Here is a 14238-nt window from a genome sequence, read left to right on the forward strand (position 1 = left end):
AGTGGTAGTCCGCGCGCAGGGCGCGAGCTTCGTGGGGCGCTTCCTTCCGGTGGTCGCCGCCGCGGACGGATTCGCGCGGCGCCACCTCCTGGACTGAGGCAATCGCTGGCGCCAGCGTCGGATTCCCGTGCTGCGGCCCGGGCACACGCGGACCGCGCCTCCTCGCCATGGCCCCCCTCTCGACGCGGCTGCTGTTCCAACGGGGGCGACCCAAGAGCGACCGGCTGGGGAAGATCCGGAGCTTGGAGTAAGGGCCGGGGCCACACTGTCCGCCACCGGGGCCTGGGTCGGTGGGCAATCGGAAAAAAGCCTGGGATTCTTTCTCTCTCCCTTCCCGGCCCCGTTATCACCCCGAGTCTTTAAACACTCGGGCGAAACGCCGCCCTCTCGTTATGAGATGGGTCGGGGCGGTGGGGGTGGTGGTTCTGGGGCAACGTTGCCCCAGAAGAGGGCCTGGGCTGCTAGGGAAACAGTCTTGTAGAAAGAATATGGAGCAACCTGTTGAGAGTTACAGGGGAGCTCAGAGAGCCCCCCCTAGAGGATCAGGAAAAAGCCTCTTGGAGATAGCCAGCTGCCTCAAGTTCTAAAGCAGTTATAAATGGAGGCGATGTTGGGGATCAGCTGCACAGACAACAAGAAATATCAAGAGAAAAGCCATCTGAGGTGCCTGGGCTGACATGGGTGTGGGGTGGCAAGTCGGTGGGCCTGCCCCCTGAGCTGGTCCTGTCTGCACCACTCCCCAGCCTGTCAGGGCTGAATCTGCTCTCAGAGGACTTGGACCTCAATCTCCTGGGTCGCTTGAAGCAGCTGCAAGAGCTGGACCTCTCCGACAACCAACTGGAAATGCTGCCTGCTGACCTGGGTCTGCCCCACTTGCATGTCCTCCATTGTGCCAACAACCAGCTGAACGACGTCACCCCCCTCTGCCAGTTCCCGCAGCTCGAGGAGCTCAGCCTGGAGGGCAACCCCTTCCTGACAGTAAGTGGGTGCCCGCAGCAACCCCAGGCACTCGATGGGCTGGGGCTTAGCCACAGACTGGGCGCAACCCTGAGCCGCTCTTCCCTCATCCTCCAGGTCAGTGACAGCCTGAAAATCACGTTCCTCCTGCCTGAGCTCCGTAAGTTCAACGGCAAGGATGTTTCCACCACTCGCTCTAAGGCAGAGAACCTGAATCGGGAGCTGACCACCAGGGTGAGGAACTGGGAGGAGTCCCTGGTGCTTGGGAGCCTTGAGGAGTGAGTGACAGAATGGGGTATTTGGAGAACTCCGAGAGGGGCTACAGTGGCCCTGAGACCCTACCCTGACCCAGGGCTCTGAGCTTGGCTGTGGTGCTTAGCCTCTTGTTCTTATGCAGGCAGGGGATGTTGAGACGTTTTCATGGTGACACTACACTGGGGCAGCTTTTCCCTTCAGGGACTGTTTCTTCCTATGGCTCGCTTGGGTTTGTGCAGCATGCAGCCGAGAAGACTGTGGTTCCTGGAGGCTTCCCGGAGGCGATGAGGGCGACGCCTCTGATCGCTAGAGACAGGCGCCACAGAAGGTCCAGGAGAGCTGGGCTGGCCTGAGCCTGAACCTGGTCCCTCTTGTACCAGGTCGCAACTCACTGGAGGAAGTTCATGGCTGCGCTGAGCCCAGAGGAGCAGGCAAAAGCCCAGGCCAGCTTTGTGAAGTCAGCTGTCAGGAATGTCCGCTACGGGCCCGTGTCGCTCAGCGAATTCACCCAGTGGCGGGTATGCCCTCCCAGCTGCTTCCTCCTTGGCTCCCACAGCCCGAGCCGCCCTGGAGGTCGCTGGCCACGAGAGGACGTGGGGAGTAGGGCAGGTCAGGGAAGGTGGCCCTGGGGGCTGGAAAGACCCTTCCCCAGCTCTGACTGGCTGTCTGGGAGGGGCTGGAGGCCCCGGGACCGTGCCCGGCTTCCTGACGGCCTGCTCCCACCCAGGTGCGGATGATCTCTGAGGAGTTGGTGGCCTCTGGTGGAACCCACGCGCATGAGGCAGACATGCTAGAGGGGCCCCACAAAGCCACAGCTACCCAGGAGTCCAGGGTGAGTGGTTCTGTGGGGCTCCCAGGCTCCTTGGGCCTGCCTTGGCCCTTCCTGCCTCAAGAGGCATTAGGGAAGCGGGGGACCTTGAGATATGCCCAGGAGATGGTCTCCTGTGCTAGAGTGGGTTCCCTCTGACCCTGGTACCCCTTGCCTCCCATACCCCAGGAGGGTGAAGTTGAGTCTGACAGGGAGGAGGCAAGCCCTGGGCAGATGGGCGCCTGGTCATGACGCCTCAGCCTGCCCCACCCCCTCCTCCACAGGCCAGGCCTGTGGCCTTGAGGCGGCCAGGTGATACCCCACTCAGCCTCTCCCCCGAGAAGCGGGTGTGTACCTCCCCGTTGGCGCCGGTGGAGGGCAGCCTTGTGGGCTCTGACAGCAGCCAGGTGAGCCCTGCGCGGCGGCAGGGAGGTGCGAGGCGGGAGAGAGGGCCGGGCCGCCACGACCATCCTCTCCCCCAACCCCTCTCCTGCAGCTGGAGCCCCTGCACTTCCTGCAGTGCCACAGCAAGAACAACAGCCCCAGCGACCTGAGAACGCAGCTCTGGGCCTGCGCCTTCGAGCCGGCCTGGGATGAGGGTACACACTTTGGGGGCAGGGGCCCTGGGAATGCCACCTGCAGAGGCTACCTGGAAGGGTGGGGAGCAGGGAGGGACAGAGAGCTTAAAGTGTCGTCCAGGTCAGGAGGAGCGACTGCTGTGGACAGCTGAAAACGTTTTCACCAGACTGACCTCCCAAACAGGACAGGCAGGGGCCACGTCGCAGACCGTGGCCACGTGTGGTGGGGAGGCCGTGTGTGTGATCGACTGCCAGACAGGCATTGTACTGCACAAGTACAAGGTGCCTGGCGAGGTGAGTGCCAGTGCCTGGCGAGGTGAGTGCCAGCACCTGGCTCCTGCGAGGTGGGCAGAGCCTTGGCTTCTGGGGGCAGGAGTGTTGAGGTTGACGGGCCAGACTCGGCTACCTGCTCACCAGGTGGCCTTTGTCTTTGGTGCTGGACCAGGGTTCCCAGGTAGCTCTGCCCCTCGGTGACTGCTCCCCTCCCCGCCCCAGGAGTTCTTCTCCGTGGCCTGGACCACCCTGACGGTGGTCACACAGACCGGCCACAAGAAGCGCTGGAACGTGCTGGCGGCTGCGGGCCTGCGTGGGCTGGTCCGGCTGCTGCACGTGCAGGCCGGCTTCTGCTGCGGGCTCATCCGGGGCCACAAGAAGGCCATTGCCACCCTCTGCTTCAGCCCTACCCACGAGACCCACCTCTTCAGTAAGACCCTCCTCCCACACCCCCAGGATTCCCCTAGTACCTGTGTCCTGCAGCCTGGCACCTCGGCTCCTCCCCAGAGTGGGCCTCACATCAGCTGCCAAGGTCAGCTCAGACTGCGGTAGGAAGCACGAGGCTTCAGGGACACCTGACCCGGCTTCAGATTCTGTCTTGTTCCCCCAATCTGCCCTGCAGCCTTGGAGGTTTCTCAGAGCCAGGGCAGTGTCTGCCATCTGGGTGGGTACCCCAGCCCTCTGGGTGTGGTGAGGTGGTATCTGAGCTGTAGCTGCCTGGTGTGGGGCACGCTATGTTCGAGCAGGATAAGGATAGGGCCCTGGGAGTCCTGTCTCCCAGCTGTGGCCCTCCCTCCCTCCCTGCCTTGGAGGGGCTGGCCTTGGGAGCCTGGTCTCCACCTGGGATGCAGCCTGCAGGAGGCAGCGGGGCCTTCTCAGAACCATCTGTCTCCTTCCCATCCCCTTGCCAGCGGCCTCCTACGACAAGCGCATCATCCTCTGGGACATCGGGACACCCAACCAGGACTACGAATTCCAGGCCAGGTGACACTTCAAGGCAGGACAGCCCGGGACGGGGGGTGGGCGCACCCGAGTCTGCGGCCTCACGTCCTCCCGCCTCTCATCTGCTGGCAGCCACCTGCTCACACTGGATACCACCTCCACCCCACTGCGCCTCTGCCCTGTTGCCCCCTGCCCGGACACCTACCTGCTGGCCGGCTGCGAGGGCGGCTGCTGCTGCTGGGATGTACGGCTGGACCAGCCCCAGAAGAGGAGGTGAGCACGGGCAGGGGATGCCCCGAAAGCCCGTCCTCATAGCCGAGCAGCTGCAGGTCCGAGGGTCTGACCCCAGGCACACCTGCCAAGGGTAGGGCCTGCACTATGTCCCCCACCCTGGGCAGCCCAGAGGCAGTTTCCAGGGCCCTCTGCAGAGCTGGGGTGTCTGCACCTCCTGCTCATCTCTCGAAAGATCACACTTCCCAGCACCCCAGGCTGTGGTCACCTCATCATTGCCCGGGTCCTGCCACTCGCCAGCTGTGGGACCTTCCCTTCTCCAGCATGATTTCCTCATCTGCGAAGTGGGGACAGTGACTCACACCTCAGGACTAGTGGAGGGCAAGAGGGACGGGGTCTGGGCTGGGACGAAGCCTCGGGAAGGCCAGCTTGAGGCTTGTGGCTCTTGGACCCTGGGAGAGCTGAGGCAGTGCTTGGGAGGGAAGCCCTGCCCTCGAGGGTCCCAGAGCCTGGTGAAGGAGACAGGCATTAAAATCACACAAGGTGTGATTGACGTCAGCGACAAATAAGGTGCTCCGAGAGGAGCAGGGAGGCTCAGGGGACTCTGAGGTGACCAGTGGCAGATGGACAGGTCCTCAGACCTATGCTCTTCATGGATCCCAAGGGTCAGGTGGGCAGACGGAGGGAGGGTCTTCACACAGTGGGAAGTGCAAAGGGCAGTGAGCTGGCTGACAAGGGAGGTCTGGCCACAGCTTGGGAAACTGGAGGGAAGGCAGGGGCGAGGTGGCTGGGCCAGAGGACACCAGCCCTGTGGTCCCTGGTGAGGTACTGAATTTTAACCTAAGTACAGGGAATAGCCTGGGGAGAATGTGAGGGCAAGTGGCAGGGGAAAACTAGAGCAACATCTCAGCACAGACCAACTGCCAGCAGGCAACGGTCCAGCCGGGTGTTGGCGGCCCCCTGCCTCCTCCCTCCCTGCCCACCCGCGTCCGCCTCCTCCCCAAGTCCTGCGATGCCTTCCCCACACCTCAGACGCGTCTGCCTCTTGGGGTGGGTACTTGGCTGCCTTGTGTGGATTCGGATTCTGCTAGACCCTCTCCAAGCAGTGTGACTGCGCGCTCAGCTGCCACTCTGCACACTGCCCTCGGGGTCAGAGCAAACCCCTGCCCCGGCCGGCGAGCTGCTCACCTCACTCAGCCCGAGGCACAGCCTGGCTTCCGAGCCCTTCCGGGCCAAACCCCACCCCACCCCAACCCGCTGGCTCCCCCTTCAGGGCTTGGATGGACCAGGGGTCCTGAGGAAGTGCCCGGCAGGGATCTGAAGGAGCACCCAGCTTTGATGTGTGACACTTCCTGCAGCCTTCCGGGCTAACCAGCATCTTCCGCTGCCCCGCAGGGTGTGTGAAGTGGAGTTCGTCTTCTCCGAGGGCTCCGAGGCATCTGGACAGAGAGTGGACGGGCTGGCATTCGTGAACGAGGATGTCGTGGGTGAGTGAGCCCAGCTCCAGGGACAGTCTGGCTTCTTGGGACCCTGCTGGCCAGGCCTTCTGGGCTGACTTCTCTGTGGGCGGGGGTTTAGGTCCAAGGGTTTCTGAGGGGGCCCTCAGCATGGACCAGGGAAGTGTCTGGAGAGGGCCCCCCCACAACAGGCATAGCTCTTCCTTCTCCCATCAGCCTCCAAGGGGAGCAGCCTGGGCACCATCTGCCTGTGGAGCTGGAGCCAGACGTGGCAGGGCCGGGGCAGCCAGCCCACGGTGGCGGTGGTGGTCCTGGCTCGGCTGCAGTGGTCACCCACCATCCTGGCCTACTTCTCCCTTAGCACGTGTCCTGGTGAGTGGCCCCCCTCCTTCCCCGCCCCCGGCCGCCCCCCAAGTTCTGTCCCACCTAAGGCTCCATCCCTGTTCTGACAGACAAGGGGCTTGTGCTCTGTGGGGACGAGCAGGGCAGCGTGTGGATCTATGACGTCAGGCCCCTCCTGGCGCAGCGCTCCCTGCCGCAGGCCGCCCCGCAGGCCCCCACGCAGGTAGGCACGCAGGGGGCCGGTGCCGTCCAGGGGCCCTGCTCAGGAAGCAGCTGCTCAGCCCCCTCTCTCTTCCCCCCAGATCCTTAAGTGGCCCCAGCCCCAGGCGTTGGGCCAGACGGTGACCAAGACGATGGTAAACACGGTGGTGGCCAACCCCACCTTTACCTACCTCACGGCGCTGACCGACTCCAACATCGTCGCCATCTGGAGAAGGGGCGAGCCCTGAGCACACGGGCCTGCCTCCGCCACAGGGCACCAGGGACACAACTTAACTTATTCAGCTTTGGGCGTAGTAATGGGATCTTTATGTCTGTGGTGTTTTTTTTTTTTTAATTAAACGCTACTTTGTAATAGAAGCTTGGGGAGAGCTCTCTGTGGGTCCCATCCCTGCACTGAGTGAGGCCGGCCGGCCCTGCTGCCAAGGCTTCCAGAGTAGACTCCTGGAAGCACACGGGTTTTCAGTTCCCTTCTGCTTGAGACAGTGCCTGGCAGCCCCAGGTTCCCAGGGTTTGCTAGAATGAGTTAGCTCCTGCCACCTTCTCAAGACAGAGATCGGGTCTGTGGGCCAGTCCACTCTGAAACAAGGCCCCCAAGTGGCGTCGGAACAGGTCCTCTACCTCCATTGAACTGACGGTCCTTTAGCTGTGAGGTCATCTCTGCTCAGCCCACAGCTGGGTTGTTTCCGGTCATGCTTTATTAGGAAAATAAAACCAACTCTCTATGTACAGGACACATCATTGTCTGGAGGCTGGGGGGGAGCTCACTGGACTCTATGAGGAGACCCACAGCTGGCGGAAGTGCTCTCGTCCACCTGGAGAAGGGCCCAGGGCAGCCAGCTACTCGATGCCCTCCTGCTTGTCTTTGATGGCCACCTGTCAGGGAGCAAGGATGTTGAAGACTCAGCCCCAGCCTCCCTGACCAAGGGCCGCCAGGAAACCGCCACTGTGCCCCTCCCCAGAGTGCAGCCGTGAGCTAACAGAAGCAGCAAGCTGGGGCCTCAAACATTCGGGTGCTGGGCAGGTGCCCCAGAGACCCTGGAGTCAGCCCACCCACGCCATCATTCCCCCACAGCCCAGGTCCTGTTGCCTGGGGCAGGAGGGAGTCGGGGGACAGAGGTGCCTCCTGGTGGCTCCGGAAGCCGTGGCTCTTTCCCACTCTCAATTATGCCTAGACTTTGAAGACCCCTGAATAAACAAGTGTGGCCACACCCATTTGGGCTTCTTGATGATGGAACCCCCAGGGTACAGTGAGCTGCACCCTGGACAGACAGACCACAGGGGGCCGGCATCACCAGGAAGAGGCTTGGAGGGCCAGCCCCAAGCAGCGGGCCCCTTGCTCCCACAAGGAGACCCAGGGCACCAGGGGAGGTCCCACCCCCGGATGCAGAGCGCAGGTTCCAGGCCTCAGCTCCATAACCCCTCAGTCCACACTTGGATGCTGTGGCGGACGTCCCTGCTTGGTCATCACCCCCTTCCCCGCCCCGCCCAATAAGTCAGAGGCAACCCCCTGGGGGCCGTCTTGGGTGAGGGCGTACAGGCTGGTGTCTGTGGGGACCGCCCCCTGCCCCTCCCACAGTGGGCCTCACCCGGAAGCGCTCTTCCAGTAGGGACAGCTCGCTGATGAGGTCAGTGATGGCGTTGGTGAAGGCCTCCTGGGGGCTGTAGTCTGGCGTTGTCTGCACCCGGATGATGATCTTGTGCTCCAAGGGGTGCGGGACTTTGTAGCCAGCAAACAGCACCTGTGGGTCCTTGAGGAGCTGCCTGAGACATGGACGGGCATGGTGAGGGGGGCAGGGTGCTGAGCCGAGTGCACTTGGGGCTCTGGCCCCTTTGTAGCCTTCTAATCAAAGGTCTCCCTGTTGGCTTGTGGCCTGAAAGCACACGCAGCTACCCCTGACCTTTAAGAGTTTGTGTTGTGGTCACACACCCTCACCCCAGCCCCCACGAAAATCTTGAGTTAAACAGACACCCAAAGACAACACAGCCAGTGGGGACTCCTCCCACACACACCCCTACAGGCACGAGGGTCAACGACCCTTCCCACTGAACAGGGTTTCCCGCCACCTCTTCCCTCAGGGGATGTCAGGGAGCCTGCAAAAGCCCCAGAGAAACCTCCCAAAGCAGGAAAAATCCAGCCAGCGTCCAGTAAACCAGGAAAAAAAAAAAAAAAGCCCCATTCCCAGCCCCCAAAGAGCATTTGGCAGAGTAAATAAAGGCAGCAGGTGGAGAAGGCTCCAGGCTCTGAGCACTTAATGAAACAGAAATGGAAATCCTCCGGGCAACGCGGGCTGGCAGCTGCGTCCGCACACACGGGGTCCCGCTCCACGAGGTTGTGGGGAGTGAAGCCTGTGCCCTGGGCACCGGGAGGCTTCCTCCTGCGCGGCTCTGTCAAGCGTGAGCACTGGGGGGCTCCCCTGGTGGCTCAGCAGTAAAGAATCTGCCTGCCAACGCCAGAGACAAGGATTCAACCCCTGGATCAGGAAGACAACACATGCAACTTGGCAGGTGACTAAGCCCGTGCGCCACAACTATGGAGTCAGTGCTCAGAGCCCGGGAGCCGCAATGACCAAGCCCACGTGCCGCAGCCACTGAAGCCGGGACTGCTTGTGTCCTGAGCAAGAGAAGCCACTCCAATGAGAAGCCCTCATACCGCACCTAGAGAGTACCCTGCACAGCAATGAAGACCCAGCACAGCCAAAAATAAATGTTTGATAGAGTGTGCACACCGAGGGAGGGGTGGGGCCTGGCATAGGAGGGGACACTGGGCTCACACGGGCGGGGGGCCGCAGCAGGACACCAGAGACAGCCTGGGTGCACCCCTGGCGTGGTGCTGGGTGGGAGTCATCCAGACAGAAGGTGGGCAACCCCGCCCCCTAACTCACACCAGGAGAAAAACAGGCTCCTCCTGCCTGCGGCCTCAAACATGCACACCTGGGAAAGGCCTGGCTTCACTGACAGCATTTCTCAGCAGCGAGAGGACAAGTTCTTGGGCCAGAGTGGCAATCCCACTGCTGGCCACCTACCGGGCCAGGACTTTGCTGGTGCAAATACCAGGCGTCAGGTAACCACCAGGACACCGGATGACCACGGAGTCCCTCTCCCACCTCCTTCCCTTATTCTACTGACAATCGCTGGCATGTACAACTTGGAATGCCAGGTGTCACTGATGTCACTATTTGTGACAGGGCAGACAACCCTGACGGCGTCTCGTGAGCACAGAGCCTCAAGCGGGCCTCCTTTTCTGTGGCTCACTGTGCATTTACTTTCTTTAGTCGGATAACTGAGCCAACACAGAGAAATGGCTGCAAGACCAGATGTGGGGTCACCGTCATTTGGAAGAAAAGGTACTGGGATCTATGAATTCCCACAGCCAGCTCCCAGGACTTTCTGGAGCTCAGAGAGCCTCGAGAATGTCTTCTGGAACTTGATGCTTGGCCTCTCAAAAAGCCTATCAAACGTAACTCCCAGGACTTCTCTCGTCATCCCGTGGCTAAGACGCCACACTCCCGATGTAGGGGGCACAAGACCCAGTGCAGCCAAGTAAATAAATACTTTAAAAAACACAACCCCCAAAAGCCACTGACTTGGAACTTACGATTTAATGATGTTTCCTAGCGTGTGGTCCTCCTTGTTGATGGTGAACAAACAGGCATTGGGTACTTTGGTGTCCTTGTTAATGGTGATCCTAGGAAGAGGCAAAGGCAACAGATTGGGGGCGGGGGGGTTTCCTCCCTGGAGCCTAAACCCTGTCCTCCAAGGCAAGCTTAGGCCCTACCTCCTCCTGAGAGCCCTTCCCCATCTCTTCATTCCATACAAACCTCTCTGACTCAGAGAAGCCCAAATCCAGCCACACCTGGTACTGTGGGATCCTCACCTTCTCTGAATTATCCCTTCTTCTCGAGCAGAGCTTCTCAACTTTGGCACCACTGATATTTTAGGCCAGAAATTTTTTTGTAAGGGGCTGTCTGGTACACTGTAGGGTATTAGCAGTAGCCCTGGCCTTTACCCACTAGAAACCAGAAAAGTTTGCAGACACTGCCAAAGTCCCCTGGTGGGACAAAGTGGCACCCCAGGTTGAGAACCACTGCTCTCAAGCCATTTCTCTGTGTTGGCTCAGTTATCCGACTAAAGACTGAAGTGGCTGGCAAGGGGCTACGGGCTAGACTGCAGAGCCCTGCAGTTAAGACCAAGCAGTTAAGAGAAAGAAAAGCCAGCATTTAAGATGGTCTTTTGGGGGGACTTTCCTGGCAGTCCAGTGGTCAAGAAACCACGCTTCCACTGCAGGGGGTGCGGGTTTCATCCCTGGTTGGGAAAGATTCCCCGTGCCATCGCAGCGTGGAGAAAAAAACAAAGCAAAAAAAGGTCTTCTTTGTGCTGAATCCTAGACTAAGCACTTCACATAAATTACCTAATTTATCCTCCCCAAGAGAAAATCCTGTGATTTAATACACTAATAAACCCATTTCTTAGATGAGGAAAGTGGTTCTCAGGCAGATTAAGTGACTTGTCCAAAGACACAGAGTTCTTAAGTGGGGGATCCTCAGGCAGGCTATCTGAGCACTGGACTGCACTTTCCTTCACCAGCAGACAATGAGGAGTCACTGAAGATTTTATACCGGCGAATGAAGATCCGGTGTGAGCCTGACAGCCGTCAGACTGTCCTCTGTATGCAGCAAAGAGGATAACGGTGCCGGGTGGGAAGACTCTGGAGCCAGAAACCCTGGGTTCGAATACAGATCGGCTAATTTCTGTGCGCTTGGGGGAGTTACTTAACCTTTCTGAGCCTCGGTTTCTTCGTCTACAAAATGGGGCGGCTCATCACCGCCCAGGAATGTCTTAAGTTTGGCAGACACGGGTGTGGAGCACTCAGCGAGTAGACGCTCAAGCAAAACTTGCTTCTGCCTCCCGGCAGAGGACGGGCAGAGAAGCCCCAGAATCTGCGGGCGCAGACGGTCAAGGGCTCGCGACCCTCCCCCTGTCTCTGACCCAGGCTGGTTCCACTTACTTCTTCTCGCCCTCGAAGAGCAAGAACGACTCGAAGGCGGGAGGGGCGTTCATCCTAGCGTCGCAGCCACCTAAACAGCTGCAGCAGCCACCTCAGCCTCCAGAGCCCTACCAAGCGACCACTTCCGGGTTAGTGGCTGCTTCCGGATTATGCCGACAGTGCCAACCCCGTGTGAGGATCGGCTCGTTGCCCCCTATCGGCCTGGAGGGTCCTGCGCAGGCGTGAGAAGCCGCCAAGAGTGGGAGCTGGTGGCTCTGCGCATGCGCGAGTCTAGAAGCGCCTCTCCGCTCACCGGCGGGCCCAGGCGCGCCTTGGCGCTCGCTGAGGGGTGCTCTTTCAGTTCTGACATCCTTGTCTCAGCCAGGCGGGAAGCCAGCGGGGTATTTCCCTCTGCTCTCTTTGTCCCTTTATCCCTCTTTGGAAATGTGCCCTTGGAGTACACAGCAACAGGCTCCTGAATGGAGAAGGAAGCCTTGTGGTAGTGGGCAGATGTGACCCGAAGGGACGGAAGAAACTTCCCCTGGGCTAGACTGTTGTGTATGAAAACAATCCCCGTGCCCACGCGAAGGGCTACAAGACCCCTGGCCGGGTTGTCAACTGACTTTCCAGGTGGGCTTATAGCCTAGTGAGTTTCTTGTTAGAGGAGGGAGGGCTAGGGAGGAAGCAGGTGTAAACAGGTGGGGACAAAAAAAAAATGTCTGCCATTTCAGTAAACAAAGAACGGTTGCCCACTATCTAGTTACCAGCCCCTGACAGCGCGCCCGGAGGGGAGTTCAGGATGGAGAAAAACCGGATGCTGGCCCTAGATAGTTAGGATGCATATGTAGAAATCATTTCAGTGAGCCCACATTCTTGCATTTTCCCAAGAAAAGCACTGAAATCCTTGAGTGTCTGTCTTTTGTGATTAGGAGCAATCTTTTGATACTCGACTACATGTGTTCTGTTTTTCAGCGAAACAAACAAACAAAAAAGCTCCTATATACCCTGGCTCCTATCTTACCTCTTTGGAACAGTTCCTCACAGTGATCTGAAAGGCTGTCTCCCAGGCTATTGTCCTCAGTAGGATCCCCAATAAAACAGAACTCACTCGGGAATTCCATGGCTATCCAGTGGTCAGGACTCAGCACTGTCACTGCTGAGGCCCAATTCAATCCCCAGTTGGGGAACTAGGATCCTACAAGCCACGTGGGGCAGCAAAAAAACCAAAAAACAAAACATAACTTCCAACTTCCGGGTTGTGTATTTTTGTTTTGAGTCAACACAGTTGTGAGAGGAACTCAAGAGGATAAGGGTGTGAATCGGTTCTGGTTGGCTGATACTTTGCAGACTACAGCTTAGAATAAAAGTCCTATCTGAGCAGTCAAAGCAGCAGGGGCCAGAGTCTCAGATTAGCTACTGAAGCTGCAACAGCTCCCTAGCTGCTTCTTCAGGTCTGGACCACAGCTGTGGAGCCCCCAGGGAAATCTGGAGCTTCCCTCACCACTTCCTGGGAAGGACTATTTCCTACTTGAGCCTGAGACTTGCGGTGAGAAAATGTCATATGCTAGAGGCCCTTGTGGCTCAGCTGGTAAAGAATGCACCCGCAATGCAGGAGACCTGGGTTCGACCCCGGAGTCGGGGAGATCCCCTGGAGAAAGGAAAGGCTACCTATTCCAATATTCTGGCCTGGAGAATTCCATGGATGGGATCCTGAAGAGTCAGACACGACTGAGCGACTTTCACTTCAGAGGCCCACACCAACCTGACTCTCTGGGCCAAGTCTTTTAGGTTGCAACTGTTTTTTAAGTTGACAGTTTTACTGGAATACACCATCCCCACTGGTTTCCTCAGTGCCTGTGGCTGCTTTTGTGCTACAAGAATAATTGTGACCAAAACCTGCATGCCCGGGCCTTTGGAGGAAAAATCTGGCAATCCCTAATCTTGGGGAATGAACCCGTGTTTGACTTTGATATTTATTATTCAATTAGAGCCCAGACATTGATACTTATGAACTTGCAGGTTTCCATCCCATACAGAACAAAATTTCATCCCAGTTTTGTATCTAATATCACCATCTTATTCTAACTTTTCCCAGCTTCTCAAAATAGTCTGTGAACCAGATTTGCTCAACACTCATTTCCTCCTTAAAGTGTAATAAATCTTTGTTACATGTTCATGCTATATTTGTCTGAGTCATTTTTTAACGTATTTGAAAATTATATTTTGACAGGAGTTTCCCAAGAGGAGGTCGGTGGGAATTTGCCCAGACTTCCTATGGGATCAGCCTAGAGGATGAAGAAATGCACATACCACATGAGCTAGGCCCACTCAGGGCTTCCCAGGGTGTCTGCTTTGTACTGAATGCCAGCCCCAGGGCTGCGGGCCTCTGTCTGAGGGCCCAATCAGACTTTCAAGACATCTGGGGGTGGTGGTGAATAACAGGCCTGGTGATCCCAGGGAAGTGGTACAGAATCCCTGGGCAGGTGAGGGGGTGACCTGCAGGACCGCCTGGACTTGAGGGCAGGAAGGAGTCTCCTCTTTTTACTGGAGACTTCCAAAAAGAACATAGCATCCTGGGCTGTAGGGACCTCTGCTCTGATTCTGAGAGAACCTAGACGGGTGGGTACTCATGGGAGAGGTGGCTACAGGGACTACTCCCCCACCAGATCCACTGGAGGAGAGAGTGGCAGTGACGACACCCACATCAGATCCATTGGAGAGGGTGGCCAGTGTTGCCAGTGGGTGGCTGTGTGTGTATGCAGTTAAAATCTGTGGTTCTGGGACTTCCCTGGTGGTGCGGTGGTTAAGACTTTGAGTTTCCAGTGCAGGGGACGGGGATTTGATCCCTGGCCAGGGAACTAAGATCTCACATGCCAAGGGTTGTGGCCAAGCCCCGCCTACCCCCACCCCCACCGTGGTTCTACTTGTGGCAGCCCCTTATAAGGGCACACCTGTCTTTCCCCTTCACTCCATGCCTTGGGGCTCAGCAGACCCTAGGATCCATACTTCCTGATCAGGAGGTCCTTGAAACCCAAGAAGAGCCAACAGGCAGGAGATGTGTGTGAGACCCTAGAGAAGTAGCCAGAGAAGCAGGAGTTGGTGATGGGGGCAGGGAAGAGCAGGCTGAGCCCCCCAGGCCCTGAGCCCTGGGCCAGGGAGGGAGAGGGGATGCCCAGCCCTGCAAAGAAG

General features: G+C 58.4%; 2 protein-coding genes across 5 annotated transcripts; one reads left to right on the forward strand and one right to left on the reverse strand.

The window, feature by feature from the left end:
* The first annotated feature begins 135 nt into the window (after nt 1-135).
* Nucleotides 136-7222, forward strand: LRWD1 (leucine rich repeats and WD repeat domain containing 1). Of its 3 annotated transcripts, none has more exons than XM_068967303.1 (15): nt 136-247; nt 744-978; nt 1075-1191; nt 1593-1730; nt 1940-2044; nt 2305-2427; nt 2505-2619; nt 2792-2892; nt 3094-3301; nt 3783-3855; nt 3946-4086; nt 5440-5531; nt 5718-5873; nt 5954-6066; nt 6146-7222. In XM_068967303.1, the coding sequence occupies exons 1-15, from the start codon at nt 168-170 to the stop codon at nt 6290-6292; spliced, it is 1944 nt and encodes a 647-aa protein (XP_068823404.1). In that variant the 5' UTR covers nt 136-167; the 3' UTR covers nt 6293-7222. The 3 variants fall into 3 exon arrangements, with proteins under 3 accessions (XP_068823404.1, XP_068823402.1, XP_068823403.1); XM_068967301.1 differs by having other exon boundaries at nt 2517-2619; nt 2720-2892; XM_068967302.1 differs by having other exon boundaries at nt 2517-2619; nt 2783-2892.
* Nucleotides 6422-11198, reverse strand: POLR2J (RNA polymerase II subunit J). 2 transcript variants are annotated; one of them, XM_068967304.1, is made up of 4 exons: nt 11071-11198; nt 9661-9750; nt 7652-7826; nt 6422-6938 (listed from the first exon to the last, which is right to left on the reverse strand). In XM_068967304.1, exons 1-4 carry the CDS (start codon nt 11121-11123, stop codon nt 6903-6905), a joined length of 354 nt encoding a protein of 117 aa, XP_068823405.1. In that variant the 5' UTR covers nt 11124-11198; the 3' UTR covers nt 6422-6902. The 2 variants fall into 2 exon arrangements, with proteins under 2 accessions (XP_068823405.1, XP_068823406.1); XM_068967305.1 differs by lacking the exon at nt 9661-9750 and having other exon boundaries at nt 11071-11175.
* Between the last annotated feature and the right edge of the window lie 3040 nt (nt 11199-14238).

Source organism: Capricornis sumatraensis, chromosome 3, assembly GCF_032405125.1.
Source record: "Capricornis sumatraensis isolate serow.1 chromosome 3, serow.2, whole genome shotgun sequence".
NCBI lineage: Eukaryota > Metazoa > Chordata > Mammalia > Artiodactyla > Bovidae > Capricornis > Capricornis sumatraensis.

What these genes read in the sequence shown, in the direction of transcription:
- LRWD1 (XM_068967301.1), top strand. Translation starts at nt 168, where the DNA reads ATGGCCCCCCTCTCGACGCGGCTGCTGTTCCAACGGGGGCGACCCAAG. An exon ending in CAGCTACCCAGGAGTCCAGG is followed by an intron (nt 2,045 to 2,304) that starts GTGAGTGGTTCT and finishes CCTCCTCCACAG; the next exon opens with GCCAGGCCTGTGGCCTTGAG. An exon ending in CGAGCCGGCCTGGGATGAGG is followed by an intron (nt 2,620 to 2,719) that starts GTACACACTTTG and finishes AGTGTCGTCCAG; the next exon opens with GTCAGGAGGAGCGACTGCTG.
- POLR2J (XM_068967304.1), bottom strand. Translation starts at nt 11,123, where the DNA reads ATGAACGCCCCTCCCGCCTTCGAGTCGTTCTTGCTCTTCGAGGGCGAG. An exon ending in CTCTTCGAGGGCGAGAAGAA is followed by an intron (nt 9,751 to 11,070) that starts GTAAGTGGAACC and finishes GCCTCTTCCTAG; the next exon opens with GATCACCATTAACAAGGACA. An exon ending in CTAGGAAACATCATTAAATC is followed by an intron (nt 7,827 to 9,660) that starts GTAAGTTCCAAG and finishes TCCATGTCTCAG; the next exon opens with GCAGCTCCTCAAGGACCCAC.